Source organism: Gorilla gorilla, chromosome 12 (genome assembly GCF_029281585.2).
Source record: "Gorilla gorilla gorilla isolate KB3781 chromosome 12, NHGRI_mGorGor1-v2.1_pri, whole genome shotgun sequence".
NCBI classification, from domain to species: Eukaryota; Metazoa; Chordata; class Mammalia; order Primates; family Hominidae; genus Gorilla; species Gorilla gorilla.
Window position 1 is genome coordinate 106,343,184 of NC_073236.2, and position 20,264 is coordinate 106,363,447.

At 42.3% G+C, this 20,264-nt stretch overlaps 1 protein-coding gene and 1 long non-coding RNA gene across 16 annotated transcripts in view; one reads left to right on the forward strand and one right to left on the reverse strand.

Moving 5' to 3' along the window:
• Positions 1–20,264, forward strand: part of LOC115933544 (uncharacterized) — a 50,134-nt gene that overhangs the window by 11,912 nt on the left and 17,958 nt on the right. For 2 of the 5 annotated variants that reach the window (XR_010130126.1, XR_010130127.1), the window contains exons 4-6: positions 585–753; positions 2,529–2,561; positions 4,268–4,336. This is a non-coding gene — a long non-coding RNA (uncharacterized lncRNA). Of the gene's footprint in view, positions 1–584; positions 754–1,497; positions 1,616–2,528; positions 2,562–4,267; positions 4,337–12,646; positions 13,126–20,264 lie in introns of those variants that run through there. The other 3 variants (XR_010130129.1, XR_004069383.3, XR_010130128.1) reach the window with 3 other exon arrangements.
• RASGRP3 (RAS guanyl releasing protein 3) overlaps positions 1,875–20,264 on the reverse strand; it is a 159,451-nt gene continuing 141,061 nt past the window's right edge. For 6 of the 11 annotated variants that reach the window (XM_055378834.2, XM_055378831.2, XM_055378830.2 and 3 more), the window contains 5 exons: positions 17,694–17,841; positions 11,888–11,924; positions 9,448–9,573; positions 8,754–9,112; positions 1,875–5,076 (listed from right to left, as the gene is read on the reverse strand). In XM_055378834.2, the coding sequence (XP_055234809.1) occupies positions 5,068–5,076; positions 8,754–9,112; positions 9,448–9,573; positions 11,888–11,924; positions 17,694–17,841 (679 nt within the window). In that variant the 3' untranslated portion in view covers positions 1,875–5,067. The remainder of the gene's footprint in view (positions 5,077–8,753; positions 9,113–9,447; positions 9,574–11,887; positions 11,925–17,693; positions 17,842–20,264) is intronic. The other 5 variants (XM_055378827.2, XM_055378826.2, XM_063696190.1 and 2 more) reach the window with 1 other exon arrangement.

Sequence of the window (20,264 nt, forward strand, 5' to 3'; positions counted from 1 at the left end):
GCTTGCTTGTAAGCATGGGGGAGGTTTTGATGTGCGGGGGGTTTTGTATGTACTGTAGGTGTTCAAGTTGTTGTTGTTCTGTTGTTGTAAATGAAGATTGAGGATTTGCACTTCAGAGTGTGCCCTTCTCTCTGAGTGGGATATTTGCTGCCGCCGGGTGTGTGTGTGTGCGTGTGTGTGTGTAAGATATTTGCTGCCGCCTGGTGTGTGTGTGTGTGTGTTTTGAGGCAAAGCCTCACTCTAGGCTGGGGTGCAGTGGTGTGATCTTGGCTCACTTGCAACCTCTGCCTCCCGGGTTCAAGCGATTCTCCTGCCTCAGCCTCCTGAGTAACTGGGATTACAAGTGCATGCTGCCATGCCTAGCTAATTTTTCTATTTTTACTAGAGACGGGGTTTCACCATGTTGACCAGGCTGGTCTTGAACTCCTGGCCTCAAGTGATCCACCCACCTTGGCCTCCCAATGTGCTGGGATTACAGGCATGAGCCACCGCACCCGGCCTATACTCCATATTTAAATCTTTCCAGTTGTCCCCCAAATACCTGCTTTCCTTTCCTTTTCTTTTTTTTTTTTTTTTTAATCCAGACAGTGTCTCGCTCTGTTGCCCAGGCTGGAGTGCAGTGGTACAATCATAGCCCGCTGCAGCCTTGAACTCCTGTGTTTAAGTAGTCTTCCTGCCTCAGCCTCTCAAAGCACTGGGACCATAGGCGTGAGCCACTGCTTTCTTCAAAATTTGACCCAGAATCCAATCAAGGTTTGTAACATTGCATTTCACTGTTGTGTTTCATTCAATCTTTTCTGATCCAAAATTGCCCTTTCCCTCCTTTTTCTGTTGGTGATATTTTATTTTTGAAGTGTTCAGGCCAGTTGCTTTGTAGAATACTCCAAGTAATTCCTTCTTCATGCTCCTGTGGATAAACTGCATGTCACTTAGATTCTGAACGGGTATGAATTCCAACGTGATATGCTAGTAACATTTTTGAAAGACAAGATAAAGTAATCATTTTTGTCTGAGGTCTGAGTGCTCTCTAGACTTAGGCCAGCAGGTTTTGGATGCAGCCAGGAGGAAGCCATTTCCTGATTAAGCCTTAAATTCCAAGTAGTTTTCTATACTTACGCACCTTCAATAGTTGTAAAATACATTCCAGTTATCAAGTAAATGCTTTTTATTTTAAATAGTAATGTTGGTTTTCCTCCTGTCTCCCTGTGTAAGCTAATACATTCTTTTAAGAGGCAACCTTTTGAATATATTTATATTTTATCCCATTTATGTATACCCAATATATGGATTTTTCTCTAACCTCATTTACATTTTACTCATTTGGTTTCTTAATCTTGCAGGCCTGTTTTCAAACAGGACAAGACTAGTCAGTGTTACAATTAAACCAGAACTAATCCTACACACACATAGTGCCAGAAATAAGAAAATCTCTTTTGACTATTTTCATTAATACTTCTGTTTAATCTTTTTTTTTTTTTTTTTTTTTTTTTTTTACAGAGTCTTGCTCTTTTGCCCAGGCTGCAGTGCAGTGGCGCCATCTCAGCTCACTGCGAGCTCTGCCTCCTGGGTTCACGCCATTCTCCTGCCTCAGCCTCCCAAATAGCTTGGACTACAGGTGTGCAGCACCATGCCCGGTTAATTTTTTTTTGTATTTTATTACAGACAGGGTTTCACCGTGTTAGCCAGGATGATCTCGATCTCCTGACCTTGTGATCTACCCGCCTCTGCCTCCCAAAGTGCTGGGATTACAGGCATGAGCCACCATAAATCTTTTTTTAACAGAAAATTTAGTTAAATATTGGGTTTAGAGCCTCCAAATATACAGCCATATAATATAGAGAAAATCTGGGCTCTTGAGACAGTTTTAGAGAAGAATCCTGCTTAATTGTAAAATTATAATAACATAAGGTCTTTACAAATACTTTTACATATATTATCTGACTTGATCTTTACCAAAACTCTATGAGGTAGTTGAAGAGGGTGGTGAAATCTCTTTTTTTCAAATGAAGAAATTGAGGGCTCAAATAGATGTACCTGACTTGCCCAGGATTCCATGACTGTAAGCAGCCAAGATGAGATTTCAGTCTGGTTGGGAATTGCATGCTAAAAGTACACTTCTGTGGTACAGTTTCACTGAATTGATCTCCTCAGTCATTCTAGAGCTTTATATGTTTTGGGAAAATTCACATATTTATCTTAGGAATAATTAAGCTTCCTACCATCAATAACAGTTTGACGTTCTCTTCTGCAGAAGTCCTGCCTTCATTTTTAAATTGCAAACTCCTCTGTCCATCGTAGAAACTTACCATGAAAATCTGGGCACATTATTGCTTCAAGGGATATCCACTCAACACAAGGGTTCAAATAACCAATCATGGCTCCTGTGGTTTAGGCAGGTCTGAGAAAGCATCAGTCAATTTGTAGATGCTCCAATGAAGATGCAATTGAAGCATTTAATAAATCCTGCCTTCATACCTCATTTTCATTGTTCAGAAGAGTTTACTTTTGTTTTTCCTTTCAATTTTCAGGGCGACAGTGATCATCAGACCGGCAAAATGAAGGTGAGGAGTCAATTGTGATTGTTCTTTTTGCCCCATCGTGGATTTGCCTATTTTGTTTATTTTACTGATGATGGGAAATTGATAGATTGGAAACATCAGAGTCACTGGTTGTCAGTAAATGATATAATCAATCATAATTATAAGGCAGTTTTGTTATAGACTTAAATTAGTCTTCAGCAAAGTAATAATGGGGGGGTGTGCGTGTGTGTGTGTATGTGTGTGTATACAGTAAGTCAGTCCTCACTTAACATGGTCTGTAGATTCTTGGAAATAGCAACTTTAAGTCAAATGAAGTGTTCAAACTGGTCCTCCACAAGGTAATATCATTCAATTTCCTTTCGTTACAACGTTGATAAGAAAAAAAGTTGGTCTTGTTATAGTTGTTTCAAGACCAACTTCAAGTTGTTAAAGTAGCAGTTTCCAAGAATCTATGGACAAATGAGGACTTACTGTGTATATACACACACAATATACAGGCCCATATGTAATTTAGATATGTATATACATAGTTACTTGTTCTTTTTTGTTTATTTTTTACTCAAGTTACATTTAATATCTTTATCACAGGAAGGCTGACAATATAAAACTTCCTATGTATGAAAACTCAAAAATAACCAAAGTGGCAAGTGAATAATTCCTTTGAGAAGCAAAAGAACAGTACAATGTTTATTAACGTTTCTTCCTGAATTTTCTTCAATTTTTTTAAACACACAAAAAGCTTTTCTGTACTTAGATTGCTGTTTGCTGTTTTTAATGTTGTTAACATGCATATCATTGCATTTATGGATAGTAGTAGATAGTGTAATATACATGAAACCAACATCTAGGGATGGCTGCCTTCTGAGTGCTTTACAGATGGCACGTTCTCTTATTATCCAGCTTAATCACATCTCCTTCAACTGATAACTTCACATCATCTGCAGTATTTCCAATCTGTAAATCTGGTTCGCACAAGTTGGTTTTAGTGTATTTGGAACCATATTTTAAATCACTGGAACTACTTTGCCTTAATGCCCATGGGCTGTCAGCTCCCAAGGGCTAAGACCAAGTTTTTCTTAACTTTGTGCATATAGCGTGGGACCTGCCCAGAACAGGTACTCAACAATTTTGCTGAGCAGAACTGTCCTCAATGGAGAAAAGAAAGGAGAAAGGCTTTACTGAAGACTGCCCCAAATACAAACAAACAAATTCCATTTTAAATGGAATATATACACTTTAGCCCCCAAATGCAGACCAGTGCACCTCTGTGTAGTTTCCGACTAGTCACCTGGTAATAGATCATTCCTGTCATTCACGGGCTCAGTCCCAGCTCTATTTTTCAGTATCTTGAATCAAGTTCTCTCTCCTCTAATCAATCATGGAAGAAATAGACCCATAACTAGTTATTTTGGGTAAATGGGAGCTATTTAAAAGAAGATTGATATTTTAAAAGCTTAAATGAAATGTTAATCAAATATGATTTATGATTATTTTCTTTCTATGAGTATTCTTTAATTGTGGAAGGCAGTTTCTTAGGAAGAGAACAAGGGTTCTGTTTTACAACCAAAAGTTTGGTGGTGGTTTTTTTTCACAAAATTCTTGAGTTTAAAAAAATTGATGGTTGTTTTGCATTTCACCTAGTAGCTTATTCAATGGTTTGTTTTTCTGCTAAATGTTGTTAACCTTCAAAACTTGAATTAATTTCTTAATTTCTATTTCTACTTCAGGAATCTTAAGAAAGATGGCTTAACCCAGTCAGAAGGGACAAGCATAATTTTCTTCCATGGCTATTGTAAGTAAGTATTAGGAGAGCTTTCACGACCATGCTATAGCTTCCTAGTGACGCAGAATTGGTAAGACTTGTGTGATATATACATGTGTGACTTGTTACATATCATAGCAACTGTATAGTGGGAACAATGTAAACAGTTTCTCCTTGCAGTTGACCATCATTAGAAGAATCACTGCATTCCAGTGTCTGATGAGCTTTCTTGTCCTCAGGAAAATGTTAAGTTCTGGTCCCATCCAAAAAGCACACCAAGAAAAACAAAACAAAACAAAACAAAACAAGAAAAACAAAAAATGAAAAAAAACCCCTCTAAATAAACTCCTTGTTAACTGTTCCCTGCCACAGCACACACAAAAGTTTATAAAAATATTGAAAGGATAGTCTCACAAAAAAAGCAAAGTCTGAGTTTACAGACTGAGTATCAAGTACATGCAAAAAAGCTTTCATTTCACCCGTATATAAATGGTCTAGAGAAAGATACATGAGAAAAGTACTGACTACATAACACAGTCTTTGTGGCACTTAACTAGGGGTAGGGGAGGAGGAAATAAATAGTTCATAGTTAGGGTCAATTCTTTGTCCCATAGTCCAAACATGGAGATCCCACAGTGTCCCAAGGCAGTAAACATCCAGGTATCTTTCCAGATAACTTCCTGAGAGTCAGAGCTTTCTTCAGAGTTTCTCGTCTTTCCCCTTCCGAAAGCCATTATTATTGCCTTCAGTTTCCGCAGCCTGAAGTCAGCCATCCTGAAACACAAATTGGAACCTATTGCATGGCTGGATCTCATGTAACAAAATAAGAGTGTTCCTAGAAAGCAGTTTTTCAGATGACTTTGAGGGAACATCTGAAATGATCAGTACCTTGTAGTCTCAGGATTTAGTGGGAATTAGGAGATCATGTAAGTAGCTGGGTGCAGTGGCTCACACCTATAATCCCAGAGCTTTGGGAGGCTGAGGTGGGAGGATCACTTGAGGCCAGGAGTTCAAGACCAGCTTGGTAAATATAGCAAGACCAAGTCGCTACAAAAAAATAAATAAAAACCAGCTGGGTATGGTGGCACATGCCTGCAGTCCCAGCTACTTGGGAGGCTGAGATGGGAGGATCACTTGAGCCCAGGAGTTCGAGGCTGTGGTGAGCTATGACTGTACCACTGCAGTCCTGCCAGGGGGACAGTGAGATCTTGTCTCAGAAAAAAAAAAAAAAGAGAGAGAGAGATCATGTAGTTCACCCAGCATATGAACTCTTAAAGACTCCAATATGGAGTCCAACTAGGATGTTGACCTTAAAGGGTGTACCACAAATCATTAGTCCCTTGAAATGGTCCTTGTTAAAAGGTTTCCCTCTTAGAAATCCACAGTGTAAATTAGTGCAAGAGGGCACTGAGAAAAATCTGTAAATCTACATATGTATATGTACATATGTATGACTATGTATATTACATATATTCATAAACATATTCCATTTTATTTAGTCAGCATTTCCCAACCCTTTTATGATAAGTATTTGTTGACTAAATTTAATTTAGTAGAAGATAAAGGAAAACAAAAGAAGAAGTTTAAAGGAAATACATGTATTCTTACTGCCAAGAGAGTAATCTTGAACTGTTTTGACATGTAGTGGTCATTGGGGAGATGACATACACTGCCATAGAAAATGTTCGTACCCTTATATTTTAAAACGAGCGTAAATCCTGGAACTCCGTTGGAGGAAATACACAGATTACAAACACAAGTACCTTTTCTGTGTTCTACAGTCTTTAACTACAGGACTCACAAACACCATCTAATACGAAATAATAAATGTGTAGGTCAGTGCTCCTAATGCCATTTATTGGTCTTGCCCGGCAAAAAAAAAAAAAAAAAAAATCTTAAAAAATTTGCAAACTCCTTTGTCTACATATTCAACCACTGGGTATAATTTTGTCATTTTTTTTCCCCTTCTTCCTTATTCCCTAAACAGAGCAAACATCTCATTTGTTACTGATTTGAATGGTACTGGAACTGTATATCATACATATGCATTTCATATAAGAGCATACTTCCTTCATTAATTAGCACAGATGAAATTAAATACTTGTGGTCAGTGAACCATCCCTGTGCTTTAAGAGATAAAAACACAGCTGGGCGTGATGGCTTACGTCTGTAATCCTAGCACTTTGGGAGTTTGAGACCAGCCTGGCCAGCATGGTGAAACCCTGTCTCTATTGAAAATGCAAAAATTAGCCGGGCATGGTGGTGCATGCCTGCAGTCCCAGCTACTCGGGAGGCTGAGGCAGGAGAATCGCTTGAACCTGGGAGGCAGAGGTTGCAGTGAGCTAAGATTGTGCCACTGCACTCCAGCCTGGGTGACAGAGTGAGACTCCGTTTCAAAGAAAAAAAGAAAAAAAAAAAGAAAAGAGATAAGAACACAGAAAGGATAAGAGAACATTTGAATATAAAAGTTCAATTTCCAGGAAACAAAATTAAATTTTTTTAAAAACCCAGATGCTTGTTTATATTTCCTTATAGAGATTAATGATCAAGATATCTTACCTATTTGACTGTCTTACACCCAAAAGGCTGTGAATTTCTCCTAACTCAGAAGCACAGTTTTTAAGTAACTTGAACTGTGAGAGGCCAATAGTAATGAGCTCATGGTCAATTTCACTATTTGTTAAACAAAAGCAGGTTCTCCTCTGAATTCAGAGATGCCCATGAGGTGGGCGCCATCCTGAGCACTCTGGTAGGCGTCCTACCATCTACCTGGAGAAGCTCTTTTTCTGACATTCCAGGGGCAGCTACAGCACCCACGGAAACAGCCTCTGCAGGCTGAATTAGTGTACGGGGTGACTAGACAGGGAATCCAGAAAATCTTCTTGCACAATGATTCTTTGCTTTTTTGGATCACATACCCCCAGGAGAATCTGTTTGTTTAATGCATGGACTCCTCTTCCCAGAAGTGACCATATGTCCATGTATATTTTACACAGAGTATAAAGTACTGTCATGAACACCCTAAAGCCATTAAATAGACCTCGGGTTAAGAGCTGTTGGCACCTAATCATGATCTTTCTCTTACTCTCGTTTATATTCCCAGCTTGAACTGTGCTAGGCCAGTAAAAGAAGTAGGGGGATAGGACTGATACAGTTGTCAAGATGATCAGTGGGGGAAATGTTAAAAATAAAGTGGGCATTGCAAATCTATAGAGACAGAAAATAAATTAGTTGGCTGGGGTGAGTTGGGGGAGAATGACTGCTCGTGGGTGTAGGATTTCTTTTTGGAATAATGAAAATGTTCTAAAATTAGATTGTAGTGATGGTTGCACAACTTTGTGAGTATACTAAAAGCATACTGAAAGTATACTAAATTGCATACTTTTAAATGGGTCAGTTTCATGACATATGAATTACATCTCAAAGCTGTTTTTAAAAGTGGATGTCATAGAAACAAAAAAAGTGTTTCAGCAGAAACTTACAATAAACCTTGTATGACCAGAGATAATGGGTGGCCTCCTTATGCACTGCCTTCAGTGAGGAAGGAACTAGGGGGATTTCTGGCTAAAGGTCATTGGAGTTTTTCTCATCACGGGAAATGTATGGAGATGTGTGTTTAGGTCTCCTGAAGAGTGGAATGTGGAGGACCACCCATAAGACTAAAGAGCACTGGCTTGATCCAGTAGGATCTCTGCCTAACCCAATATTCTGTTTATGAGAACAATTCGACAGGGTGGCAATGGCTGTCCTCCATGACATTGCTTTAAATGTTAGGAATATCATGCCAATTTTCTCAAATCCTTTCTCTTAATACACTGTAGACTGTTAACTAATAAATTTATCTAACTCCATCTTGAATCAATTTCTGTGTCAGCATACTCTAACAAATTCCATCTGCATCCTACTTTGCTTTGCATGATTTTGCTCATGCGGCGGCAGAGCCTGGTTTAGAGATCCTCAAGGGCCTCGTATCTCTGAATCTCGCCACCCCCTTTTCCATGATGCTGTCAAAAGCTTCTTTTGAGCAGAATGAAAAGTTTCCAATTCTCCTTTATCTAAAAGTCTTTTGCTTCTACTGCCTTTCTTGAGTCTGGGCCCTGGTTCTAGCTTGGAAAACCAAGCTGATCTGTATCGTGTACTGGTAGTTTGGATATATAGTCATGGGTTTCTGGGGCATCATTTCAGTATGCACACATGACAGCCTTCACTAGGTTTCAGAACTTGATCTGGTCCAATTTTTTTAAATCATGATACTGAGATCCATAAAGAAGAAACATATGTCCAGGGTCACATAGCTAGGCAGTGGCAAGACTAAAAGTGATACATGTCTTCATTCCCAACCATTCTGCTTTCAGAACTACCAGGCTGCCCCCCAGACCCTCTGTAAGGCTCATCTCAGCACTTTCAGCCTCCTTCTTCTGGTTTTCTTTGTGGGTTGACCTAGCACTTACCTCACCATCCTGTCTGGTCTCTTCTTCTTCATCCTGGTCAAGTTCAAACTCTGTGCCCCGGTCTACAACATCCACACCAGCATGTACCCTGGGCTTCTCATTTTCCCATTTGGCAAAGCCTTTGTCCTTTGCTGCTTTGTCATGGAACTTGGATTTCATTTTAGGGAAAGTGTGGGACCCTGAGTCCCCCCAGCCAGCCTCTGACCAGACAGGTTCAGTCTGGGTGGCCTGGCTGGTGGTGGCCCTCTGTAGCCTCACAGAGATCTTGCGAGAAGAGCCTGTAACCAGTGTGATGGCTCTGCTGTCTAAATCCCTGTGTCCAGCAGTGACTCCAGGGAACTCAAACACCTCATCCTGCGCTGGAAGTGAAAAAGGATAGTGATTATTTGACATCTGACTGCCTGATAGCAAAGCATCAAGGTTAGTGCAAACAGCACGAGTCTGGCATGCAACGTTCTAGAGGAACCGACAAGGGACAGAACTCAATTAGCTGCAGGCAAGTTACATGTTCCTGAGACTAGAAAGCAGAGAGAAGCAAGGATGATTCAAGGGTTTAGCCACTGCTGCTCACCCTAAAGAAGGCCTTAGTGTTTAGAGTGACTGACCAGGTTTAGACCCAGAACCTAAATGAGGTCCAAGTGTGAGGAGGCAAGCAGAAAGAGACCATGGCAGCAAAGAAAGCAGAGGGCATTACCTGGGGGCAGCGAGGGGCTTCCAGGCAGTGACCCATGACCACTGCTCAAGGAGGGCGCCCGGGCAAATCTCCTGCAGGCCAGAACCAGGAGGTCTTTGCACTGTTTGTGACAATTGGCTCCACAGTCTGAAAAATTCCAAAGGTGTTGCAGATGATTAGTGTGTCTGATGTTGATTGAGTTTCCAGGCTGGCACTTGATTTGTCAGCCCTCCCATCCCCCACTCCAGTTTCTGCGTTGAATTTCAGAGTTGAGCTCAGGCCCATGGGGTGTGTCTAGGATCTGGAAAGGGGCCATTGGTCTGCACTTGCCTTCCTGAGGTTCCGAAAGTTCTCTTAGATTTGCTCAGCTTGGTTCTGTATGCAACTGAGGACCTAATGAGCAATTGTACCTAGGGAGTAAATAGAGTCCAGCCTGAGAGGTCAGTTGCCTTTGCCCAAAACTAAATGCAAATCAAATGGGGTTGAGAGTCTTTCCCAGGCTTAGACGGAATCCCCACAAAGAGAGCCTAAGCCAGCATTAGGGCAAGAAGCCTCAGCTTCTAGTCTCTCCCAGGCCAACTGCCTCTGATCATTTACTGTGAGGTGTTCCTCCATTCAGCACTTGTCTGGATTTTTTTTTTTTTTTTCGAGATGGAGTCTCGCTCTATTGCCCAGGCTGGAGTGCAGTGGCAGGATCTCGGCTCACTGCAAGCTCCGCCTCCTGGGTTCACGCCATTCTCCTGCCTCAGCCTCCCAAGTAGCTGGGACTACAGGTGCCCACCACCACACCCGGCTAATTTTTTGTATTTTTTAGTAGAGACGGGGTTTCACCATGTTAGCCAGGATGGTCTCGATCTCCTGACCTCGTGATCCACCCACCTCAGCCTCCCAAAGTGCTGGGATTACAGGTGTGAGCCACCGTGCCCGGCCTTGTCTGGATTTTTTTACTCTTCTTCATTTTCCAAAACCTTTCAGGGCCAGTGATTATATCTTCTGCTTCCAACAGAACACAAGATGGGCATATGCTCAGTAAATATGTTCTATATTTGCTTATGGCTTTGAAACAGCGTGCAGCAGAGTCTGTGAAATTGCCCATTAGGATGTTTTAGATAAGACAGTAGAATGTTAATTACTACTTGGGGTAGAAAAATGTGGCCACTTCAGATGGTGGTTCACAATTATTTCCTATGATGAGGGTCCTGCACTTCACTGAGAATCATTGAATAGAGATGATCATTTCTCTACCATCAAGGAGGACCTTTCTAACTATTTCTAGTACCCATTTTCCCCTAAGTGACCTTGTTTCAAATAGTCTTAATGACATATTCAATCTATTTTAATTCGTTTTTTTTTCACTTTATGTGCCATTAAGAAAATACAAGAGATAATCCAAAGGTGTAATAGATTTTCATCTTTATAAAATTGCATGTATGTGTGTGTGTGTGTGTGTGTGTGTGTGTGTGTGTATTTTAGGGTATGAGGATAGAAACCAGAATAAAACTAATGACTCACTGCTGGGCAATAAGATCTTGCAGTATCTTTGCTGCTTGAAAGTAAAAATCTAAGTTAGACCAAGGCAAGTGATAGAGAAGCACTAATGGGAAGGTCCCTCTGAGCACTAAACAGTGGCTTCCATTGAGATTTGGGAAGCTTTTTGTTCATGCAAAATGAGGACGAAATACTGGAAAACGACTGGAGAAAAAAGGCATCCCTGGGGAACAACATTCATCTGAAGGTATTCTGTGATTAAGATGTTTCTTTTTGTAGTTTTATTATATTTTTTCAAAAGCATTATAAGATTCTTAGAAGAACCATATAAACTGTCCACATAAAGTGTCCGACAACTTCTTAAACAACAGTAATGTATACTTGATCATATATGTACAAGTAGCAACACATTCCTAAATGCTTAGTATACATGCATATTGCATTTGTCAAATATATCTGATTCAATTGTTTATAAACTTAATTAAATGGGAAAGATAGAGGAACGCATTCATTGAAAAGGACAAAATTACGTTTTAAGTTTTCTCCTCGTTTTTTGTCACCATCTATGTGATTTAGTAGAGAAAGGAATAGCTAAGTGTGAGTGGGAAGAAGTGCCTGTGCATTAGAGAAATAGTGTGTAGGTGTTTTTCTTTGAAGGAAGAAGTTCTTATATTCAGTATTTTAGCTAGGCTTGTCCCACTCAGAATTCCCACCTTAACTGGATGCTGCTGATTCCAAAGAACTAGATTTATGTGTGTTGATAAGAGTGGTTTGTAACAAGCTATAAAATTCCAATTTTAGCTCTCCAAAACTCCAGAAACTCCTCCTCAGAGGCAATCATTCTCAGTTGCCATTGACCCAAAAGACTGAAATTCTGAATAATGGCAAGAGCTTTTGTAGTTTAACCAGACAAATTTGATTCTTACCCAAAATGTCACATTTTAAAAATTGTAACAAAATAACATTGATTTACCTTTGCATTTGTATCCTTGCTTGATTATGCCCCAGAGCTGTAACAAAAGACAAAGGAATGTCAGGGAATCTGAGGATAGATCTGGAAGGAAAACAAGGCCACTGAAAAGGAAGTCCTGGAAAGCTTCAGGACTGGCCAGGCACAAACAGGATGTAGCCACTCTTAACACCCTTCCTGCCAGATAGAAGAACCCTCTCCCGGCCCCTTCCAGCTGTGGTGATAACATGAGTTTCGTTTCCCTTTTCTTTCTGAGAGCCAACTGGGAGCCGGGATGGGAAACTACTAAAGTTTGATGCACCAGACTTTGGCCTGTTGCGCTCTCAGCAAAATGTACAGAGGAGATGGCCACTTGGTCTTTGGGAGCCCCTGGCTCCCTCTTTTTAATGACACTAGCTGCTCTTAGTGCCCACTACAGGAAATGAAACAATGGAAGAAGCGCACCTCATGTGAAAGCATTTGGATTTTGCTAGGCTATTTTCTGAGTAGTATTTGTCCCGTGGAAAAATACAGAAGAGGAAATGATCTTAGTTATTCATGTCTTCATTCTCCACATTTGCTCTATGTTTGGCCTGTGCCAGGGTTGTAGGAGATGTCGAAAAAGCTCAGATTCTGCCAAGCAAGGAGTCTGTGACATCCTCGTGGTTAACAAGTAGGAAGTGACAAATCCCTGAGGGGAGATGTGAGGGCCTGCAGTTCCACGAGGGAGCGTTTGCCCAGGGGGTTCAGGGACATCCTGGTGATGGTGTCTTCGCTCTCCAGACAGACTCCTTCTAAACACCATAAAGAAGAGACCCTGGCCGGGCACGGTGGCTCACACCTGTAATCCCAGCACTTTTGGAGGCCGAGAAGAGCAGATCACGAGGTCAGGAGATCGAGACCATCCTGGCTAACATGGTGAAACCCCGTCTCTACTAAAAATACAAAAAAAATTAGCTGGTCATGGTGGTGGGCGCCTGTGGTCCCAGCTACTTGGGAGGCTGAGGCAGGAGAATGGCATGAACTCAGGAGGCGGAGCTTGCAGTGAGCTAAGACTGCACCACTGCACTCCAGCCTGGGCAACAGAGCAAGAGTCCATCCCAAAAAAAAGAGAAGAGGGCCTTGCCATGCCCTTCTGTGCCTCCCCACACCTCTTGCATGGGGTGACAGATTCACCAGAGGCATACAGTATGGGTAATTAAATGGGCTTAGCTCAAGTTGGAGAAGAACTATTGCTAACCTTTTCGTGTTTGGGTTAGGTGGCTATTATCTACTTAATAAAATAATGTTGAAAAAGCAGGGCCCACTGGGACTGACGGGGGTGCCGTTCACAATGTTCACAATGTATTATAAGTGAGCAATGCCCCCACATGTGGGCAGCATGGCCCGCTCTTCCAGAAGAGTAAGTCACAGCCAATGTGAAGCGACTCGAGAGTACACGAAGACTGCTCCTTACTTCTTTTTGACAAGGAACTTCCACAAGTAGAAAACTCAAGGATTCCTTTGAGCCTTAACAGCTATTTGGTCCTTCGGAATACATATTAAAATGCAAATGTCAGCCGGGCGCGGTGGCTCACGCCTGTAATCCCAGCACTTTGGGAGGACGAGGCGGGCGGATCATGAGCTCAAGAGATCAAGACCATCCTGGCCAACATGGTGAAACCCCATCACTACTAAAAATACAAAAATTAGCTGGGCGTGGTGGTGTGTGCCTGTAGTCCCAGCTATTCAGGAGACTGAGGCAGGAGAATCACTTGAACCCGGGAGGTAGAGGTTGCAGTGAGCCAAGATCACACCACTGCAGGCGACAGAGAGAGATTCTATCTCAAAGAAAAAAAAATAATAATAAATAAATAAAATGCAAATGTCTCCTAGGACAGAGCAGTATTTTGTCTTAGGGACAGGAAGGATTATCTGACAATTAAGTAGAAGCAAGCATGGCTGGAAGAGAGAGGGGCATGATCCAGAAAAGGGCAGTGGTGGCCAGGATCATCACAGCTTGATCTTTATGATAATATAGTTTGCTTCTCTTTTGTAAAAGGTGAATGTGATGATCCAGGAAGTTAGATAATTTGCAATCTCCCACAACCTGGAAATTCTTTCTCCAGAGCCCTTGGTAATGATAATAGCAATAATAATGATGATAGTTAACATTTCTTGAACTCTTGCTATGTGAAAGGCACAGTTAGGCTCTTTATACATATTAGCTTATTTAATTGCTCATGATGTCCTTATGGTGTAGATAATAATATTTTTCTTATTTTTACAGATGAGGAGACTGACCTACAGAGAGGTAAAGTCCCTTGGCAAGGTCTCATAGCTAGTGAGGGAAAGAAGAATGTGTCACTTGAGGGAAAGACAAGAAGCCATTGCTCCTGCATACTCTTGTGTGAGCAAAGGCACTGAGGTGGGACAAGAAAGGATAAGATTTAAGAAAAGACATCCTAATATCCAGATATGTTACATTATTAGCATTGCTGCAGGAACTGCTGAAAAAGATACAGTCAAGCAAGGGTGCTGGGGGTGGGGGGGTGGAGAGGTAGGTTTGCTAATGCTTACTTAATAGCCAGGAACAAACAGTAGCTAGGAAGAGGCACTGGGTCAGTGTGCCTGCCAAGAACAGTAGAGGATGAACTCATGTGGATGGGTATGCGGGAGTATTTCCCACAGTCCTTTGATCTGAGACCACCGGCTGCTGTCATATTTGGAGTAATTGTGGTGTAAGGCGCACTGGACTGAGAGTCAGGAGACTTGGGTGTGACTCATGGTTTTGCTGCTAATGATCTGTGTGACCTTGGGGGAAGTCACTTAACTTCTCCAGACCTCAGTTTCTTCATCTACAAAATAAGGGAATTACTAACACTCTTTCAGTTCTGGAATTCTAATTCTAAAGTAAATCTTCTGCAGAGCAAGTCTGTTTGTCTTCCTTAAACTTAAAATGGAATTTATTTTAAAAGCAGATGGTTCCGGCACTGGAACCATTCTCCCACAATTCCTTTCAATGACACATCTATAGAGCTATAGTTATAAATTCCTTTGAAAACCAATGGGCTTTTTGACATGAGTGTCAGTAAAGATCAAATCAAATCGTACCAATAAAATTAAATATATTTTAAAAACAAAAACAGCTGTAAAAATTTTAAATGAGTTAATTTCAATTAAACTCTCAAAGTATCAAGGAATACATAAAAAATGTGTACTCTGAGCCGTGTAACGTGCAACGTGTCTAATAGTATTTTATCATGCAACAACATTGTGGGTAAGTATTAACTCCCTTTTACAGATAGAAATAGACCCAAAGATGGTGAATAACTTGGTCAAGGACATAGAGTTAGCAAGGGCAAAACTTTAACCCAGGGTTCCAGACTCCAGGTCCAGAGCTTTCTACTTCATCACAGCTGCATCAAGAATGTAGCACCAGCAGGTCTGCTCCAATGAGTCAGGGAGACAGGTGTGGAATTTCCAAGAAAGTCTACCTTGCTGCTCCTACAGAATCAGGGCCTCTGTAAAAGGGAGGGACAGGACAGAAGGACTAGAGAGCAGAGATAAGACCTTGAGTTTGTTTCTCATTTGTTTGTTTGTTTGTTTGTTTGTTTTTGAGATGGAGTCTTGCTCTGTCACCCAGGCTGGAGTGCAGTGGTGCCATCTTGGCTCGCTGCAAGCTCCGCCTCCTGGGTTCACGCCATTCTCCTGCCTCAGCCTCCGGAGTAGCTGGGACTGCAGGCGCCCACCACCACACCCTGCTAATTTTTTGTATTTTTAGTAGAGACAGGATTTCACCGTGTTAGCCAGGATGGTCTCGATCTCCTGATCTCATGATCCACCCGCCTTGGCCTCCCAAAATGCTGGGATTATAGGTGTGAGCCACCGCGCCTGGCCGAGTTTTTTATTATTATATTTAGCGATGGCAGTGGCAGGTGTCTCTTTATATTGCCCAGGCTGGAGTCGAACTCTTGGGCTCAAGCTATCCCCCTGCCTCAGCCTCCTGAGTACCTGGGACTACAGGTCCATGCCACAGCACCTGGGACCTTGAGATTTGATAAGGGTCTTCTGACTCTCACAGCCCACCAAAAGACAGATGCATCATCCTGACTTTTGGCTGAGCCATACCATGGCCCAGCAGCCTGACCTTTTGTTTACTGGGTCCCACTCTGTAGGAGCGTGTTATGCACGGCCCCATCCCACATCAGAATTTTCAGGTCTAGGTATTTCCAAAAATTTCCATCAGAATAGAGAAACATGAAAAAGGAGACCATTTTGTTTTGTTTTGAGACTGAGTCTCGCTCTGTCACCCAGGCTGCAGTGCAGTGGCATGATCTTGGCCCACTGCAACCTCTGCCTCCCAGGTTCAAATGATTCTCCTGCCTCAGCCTCCTGAGAAGCTAGGATTACAGGCACCTGCCACCACGCCCTGCTAATTTTTGTATTTTTGGTAGAGACGTGTTTTCACCATGTTGGCCAGGTTGGTCTCAAACTCCTGACCTCAGGTGATCTGCTTGCCTTGGCCTTCCAAATTTCTGGGATTACACACATGAGCCACCGCGCCTGGCCAACCATTTGTTTTATGATAAAATGGTCTGGTCATGCAATCCCAGTGGAGATACTAAAGAAGAACTTCACCTTCTCTGCAGTGAATAAAGAGAACTAGTTAGACTGGCTTTCCCCTGTGTCACATCAGCTGCTATGACCACCTGGGGCCGTCTTTGAGGAAACGGCTGCCTCTTATTTACCCATTCTCAGAGGAGTGTGTGCTTGAACACAGACTCCTGCATTGGGCTCCTGAAAGCCAGTTCTTTGAGCATGGGATGGGAAAAATGTAATTTCTGGTAGCGTATAATATCGGCAACAAATTCAGTATGGGTCAACGAGTCAACAGGAGGACATGGCTGCCAAATAAAGCTAACATGACTGAGCTCTGGCATCTAGAAAAAGGGGCGATTGTCATACTCCTCTGGGTGCTGGGCCTCCCTCACCTGGAATACCACATTTCCCATTTTATTTAACTTGGATTATCAACTGGAGACATTCAGGGCCCAGGAGTTTCTGTTAAGGCCAGGATCAAAAACTGACCTTGGTTCCCAAAGAATTATCAAAGGTGGGGGAAGGAAGCATGCAGTCTTCATTTGTTGCAGTGGTGTAGGTGAAGCACAGGGCTGACAGTCAGTACACCTGTGTCGGAGTCCAAGCTCTGGTAATGATTAGCTGTGCAATCCTCAGGAACCTGGGTTATCCTCTTTGAACCTCTATCTTCATAAGCAAGATGGTGAAAGTAAAATGCCCTCTTCAAGGGCTTGCTATGAGGATTAGTTACCATAATGTCTATGGAAGTACTTTGTTACCATCAAGCATTGAGTAAATGTTATTTATTATTATAACCAGCTTCTCTCCAAAAAGATTTTTTCTTCCTTTTTGAGTTGTGAATTATTGAACCATGCCATGATGGATTTCTGGTCACTAATACCACATGAAATGAAAACTGGAACGAACTCGCTAAGATAAATGCACCTCTTAATTGCAACCACTTATGAATATTAGTGATGAATGCCAGGGCTCATTGGGCTGACACTTTTCCCTGGCAGGGATTAATAAACAAAACCACTGTCTTGAGTTAACAGCCCTCACCAGCCTTCCCTGTTTTTGCTAGCCCTGCATTCCTAGAAAATAACTAAACCTTGCCTTTGGTGTTTAATCTTTAATTTCAGGGAGCCATCACATTTTACTTCTGATTCAAAGCAGACAGTGAACTTTATTTAGTGTATCATTTTCCTACTTTTTCAGAATGCTACACAAATAACTGCATACATAAGAAAACAACGGAAAACAGACTTACAAATCCCGCACAGTGTTCGCAGAAGGTTGGCTTGAGATAGGTCATCTCCTGAAAATTATGGATAAATCCTGGTCCCATTTTACAGTGTAGTTGGGATTTAGCTCTCAGGAAGTAAGCCATCATTTCATCTTTACTAATTAGGCCATCCCTGTTAAGAGAATCAAAGAAGGGAGGGAATCTTTAAATAACAGGTTGCTAAGTAGTTGCCACACTTTAATCACCCACCTCCCAAACCTTTGTGGCCAAAAGCAGTTGAGGAATATTCACTTCTCTATTACATCTCAGAGAAGGAGCAAACCTCAAAAGGCACCTTCAGGTGTTCAAAGCCTTTTTCAGTAAGCAGAAAATTGTGTATGTGTGCACCCTGCATGTGTGTGTGTGTGCAGGAGCATATTCATGTAAGCGCACATGTGGCCTGTGCACCGCAGCACAGAAAGTCTTTATTATGAAAAGCAGCTTCCTGAAGGACATCTTTCTAGTCCTTGCCTAGCTGTAAGGTTGCAAGAATTAGGATGATGGAGAAAGGCAGAGAACTGTATAACTGGGCTGACCATTCTCAAATTCATTCAGCTTGATGCTGTCCGGGCTCCTTGGTGATATTTTCACTCATATCTTAGTGGCTCATAGCCCATTCACTGCGACTGGCTGGGAGCAATTCTTCCAGATCTACTCCACACAGAACAAACCTCTGGTCCTTCCCACCTTCCTACCCCTACTCACCACATACGCTGACTTCTTGTTTATCAAAAATGATCAAATTGGCCAGGTGCGGTGGCTCATGCCTGTAATCCTAGCACTTTGGGAGGCCAAGGTGGGCGGATCACTTGAGGTCAGGAGTTCAAGACCAGCCTGACCAACATGGTGAGACCCCATCTCTACCAAAAACACAAAAATTAGCTGGACGTGGTGGTGTGTGCCTATAATCCCAGCTACTCAGGAGGCTGAGTCACGGAGGCAGAGATTGCAGTGAGCCGAGATCACACCACTGCACTCCAGCCTGGGCAACAGAGCGAGACTCTTGTCTCAAATAATAATAATAATAATAATAATAATAATAATAATTGGATCCACTTGACACAGGTGAGCTCTATCTTGCTTCTTTGTCCATTAGCATGTGCTGGCGATCACACCTTTCCTTTCCAGTTCAGAACTCTTTTCTACCTCCTATGTCCTCTCTTGGGACTCCTCTCTCAGAGGAAGAGTTGTGCCATCCAGCACTCTCCAGCCTCCCCGGGACTCTCCTCCTTCCAGGTTATGCTCAGTCTCTTCCCCTGTTTCTTCCTCTGTTCACAAATACGCTCAGGACTTTCCTAGCTGAAAAATCCCCTTCTTCAGTCCTGCTGCCATCTCCAACAGATGTCTTTTCTCTCTACCTTCTTTTACTCCGGAAGTTTTCAAAAAGAGAAATCATTAGGTTCTTTTATCATTTCCTCCAGGTACTGTTTATGCCACTTGGGTTTCTAACCCTACAAATCTGTCACCAAGAACATCCTCAGTGGCCTTTTCTCATTGGCAGGAGGTAACACGGAGACATGTTTCCTTCTTTTGGCGCTCTCCCCTTAGGCACCCTGGAATTGCATGCCACCCCGCTTCTCCTCCTTCCTCTCCAGCTCCCCCTTCTCCAGCTCACCTGCAGGGCCCTCTGACTCCTTTCAATGCCTGCATGTAGGAGGGGAGTCCCTGAAGGCTCATTCCTCAGGCCCTGAGCTCACCTCCCTCTAAGAGTTCCCACCAGAGTTTGCTCACAAGATCGAGACTCCAGCTTACAGTGGGGCTGAAGACTTAATCTCCATCTCCGGCCCTGACTGTTGTCCTGAATTTTTGCACCGCATCTTTGACAACTTGCTAGACCTCTCTTCCTGATGATCCACTCTCTGTCTCAATCAACGGATCTAAGTCCAACTTCATCTCTTTCTTCCGTGTAATCCCTGCCCAGGCTTCCCTATTACTGTTTGCTGTGCCACAATTTTCCCCCAGGCTTGAGAGTTTAAGATCCCTTTCTTACCTCCTATGCAAAATAACTTTGATTTTTGTACTTTATAAGTATTATTAAAGTTATTTTGCATAGGAGGCAAAAAAAAAAAAAAGGATTCTAAATTCTCAAGCTTGCAGGGAAATTTGGCACAGCCTAGCACCTAACAGTTATTTTTTCTGCTCCTCCAAACATCCGCCATCAAGGAGGCACCAGCGTCTAGTATTCCCTTCTTTGTGTTCTTGAGTTCTCATCATTTAGCTCTCACTTAGAAGTGAGAACCTGTGGTATTTGGTTTTCTGTTCCTGCGTTAGTTTGCTAGGGATGATAGCCTCCACTTCCATCCGCATTCCTGCAAAACACATGATCTCATTCTCTTTTTTTTTTTTTTTTTTTTTTCCTGAGACAGAGATTCGCTCTTGTTACCCAGGCTGGAGTGCAATGGCGCGATCTTGGCTCACCACAACCTCTGCCTCTTGGGTTCAAGTGATTCTCCTGCCTCAGCCTCCGACATGTGTCACCACACCCGGCTAATTTTTGTATTTTCAGTAGAGATGGGGTTTCTCCATGTTGGTCAGACTGGTCTCGAGCTCCCGACT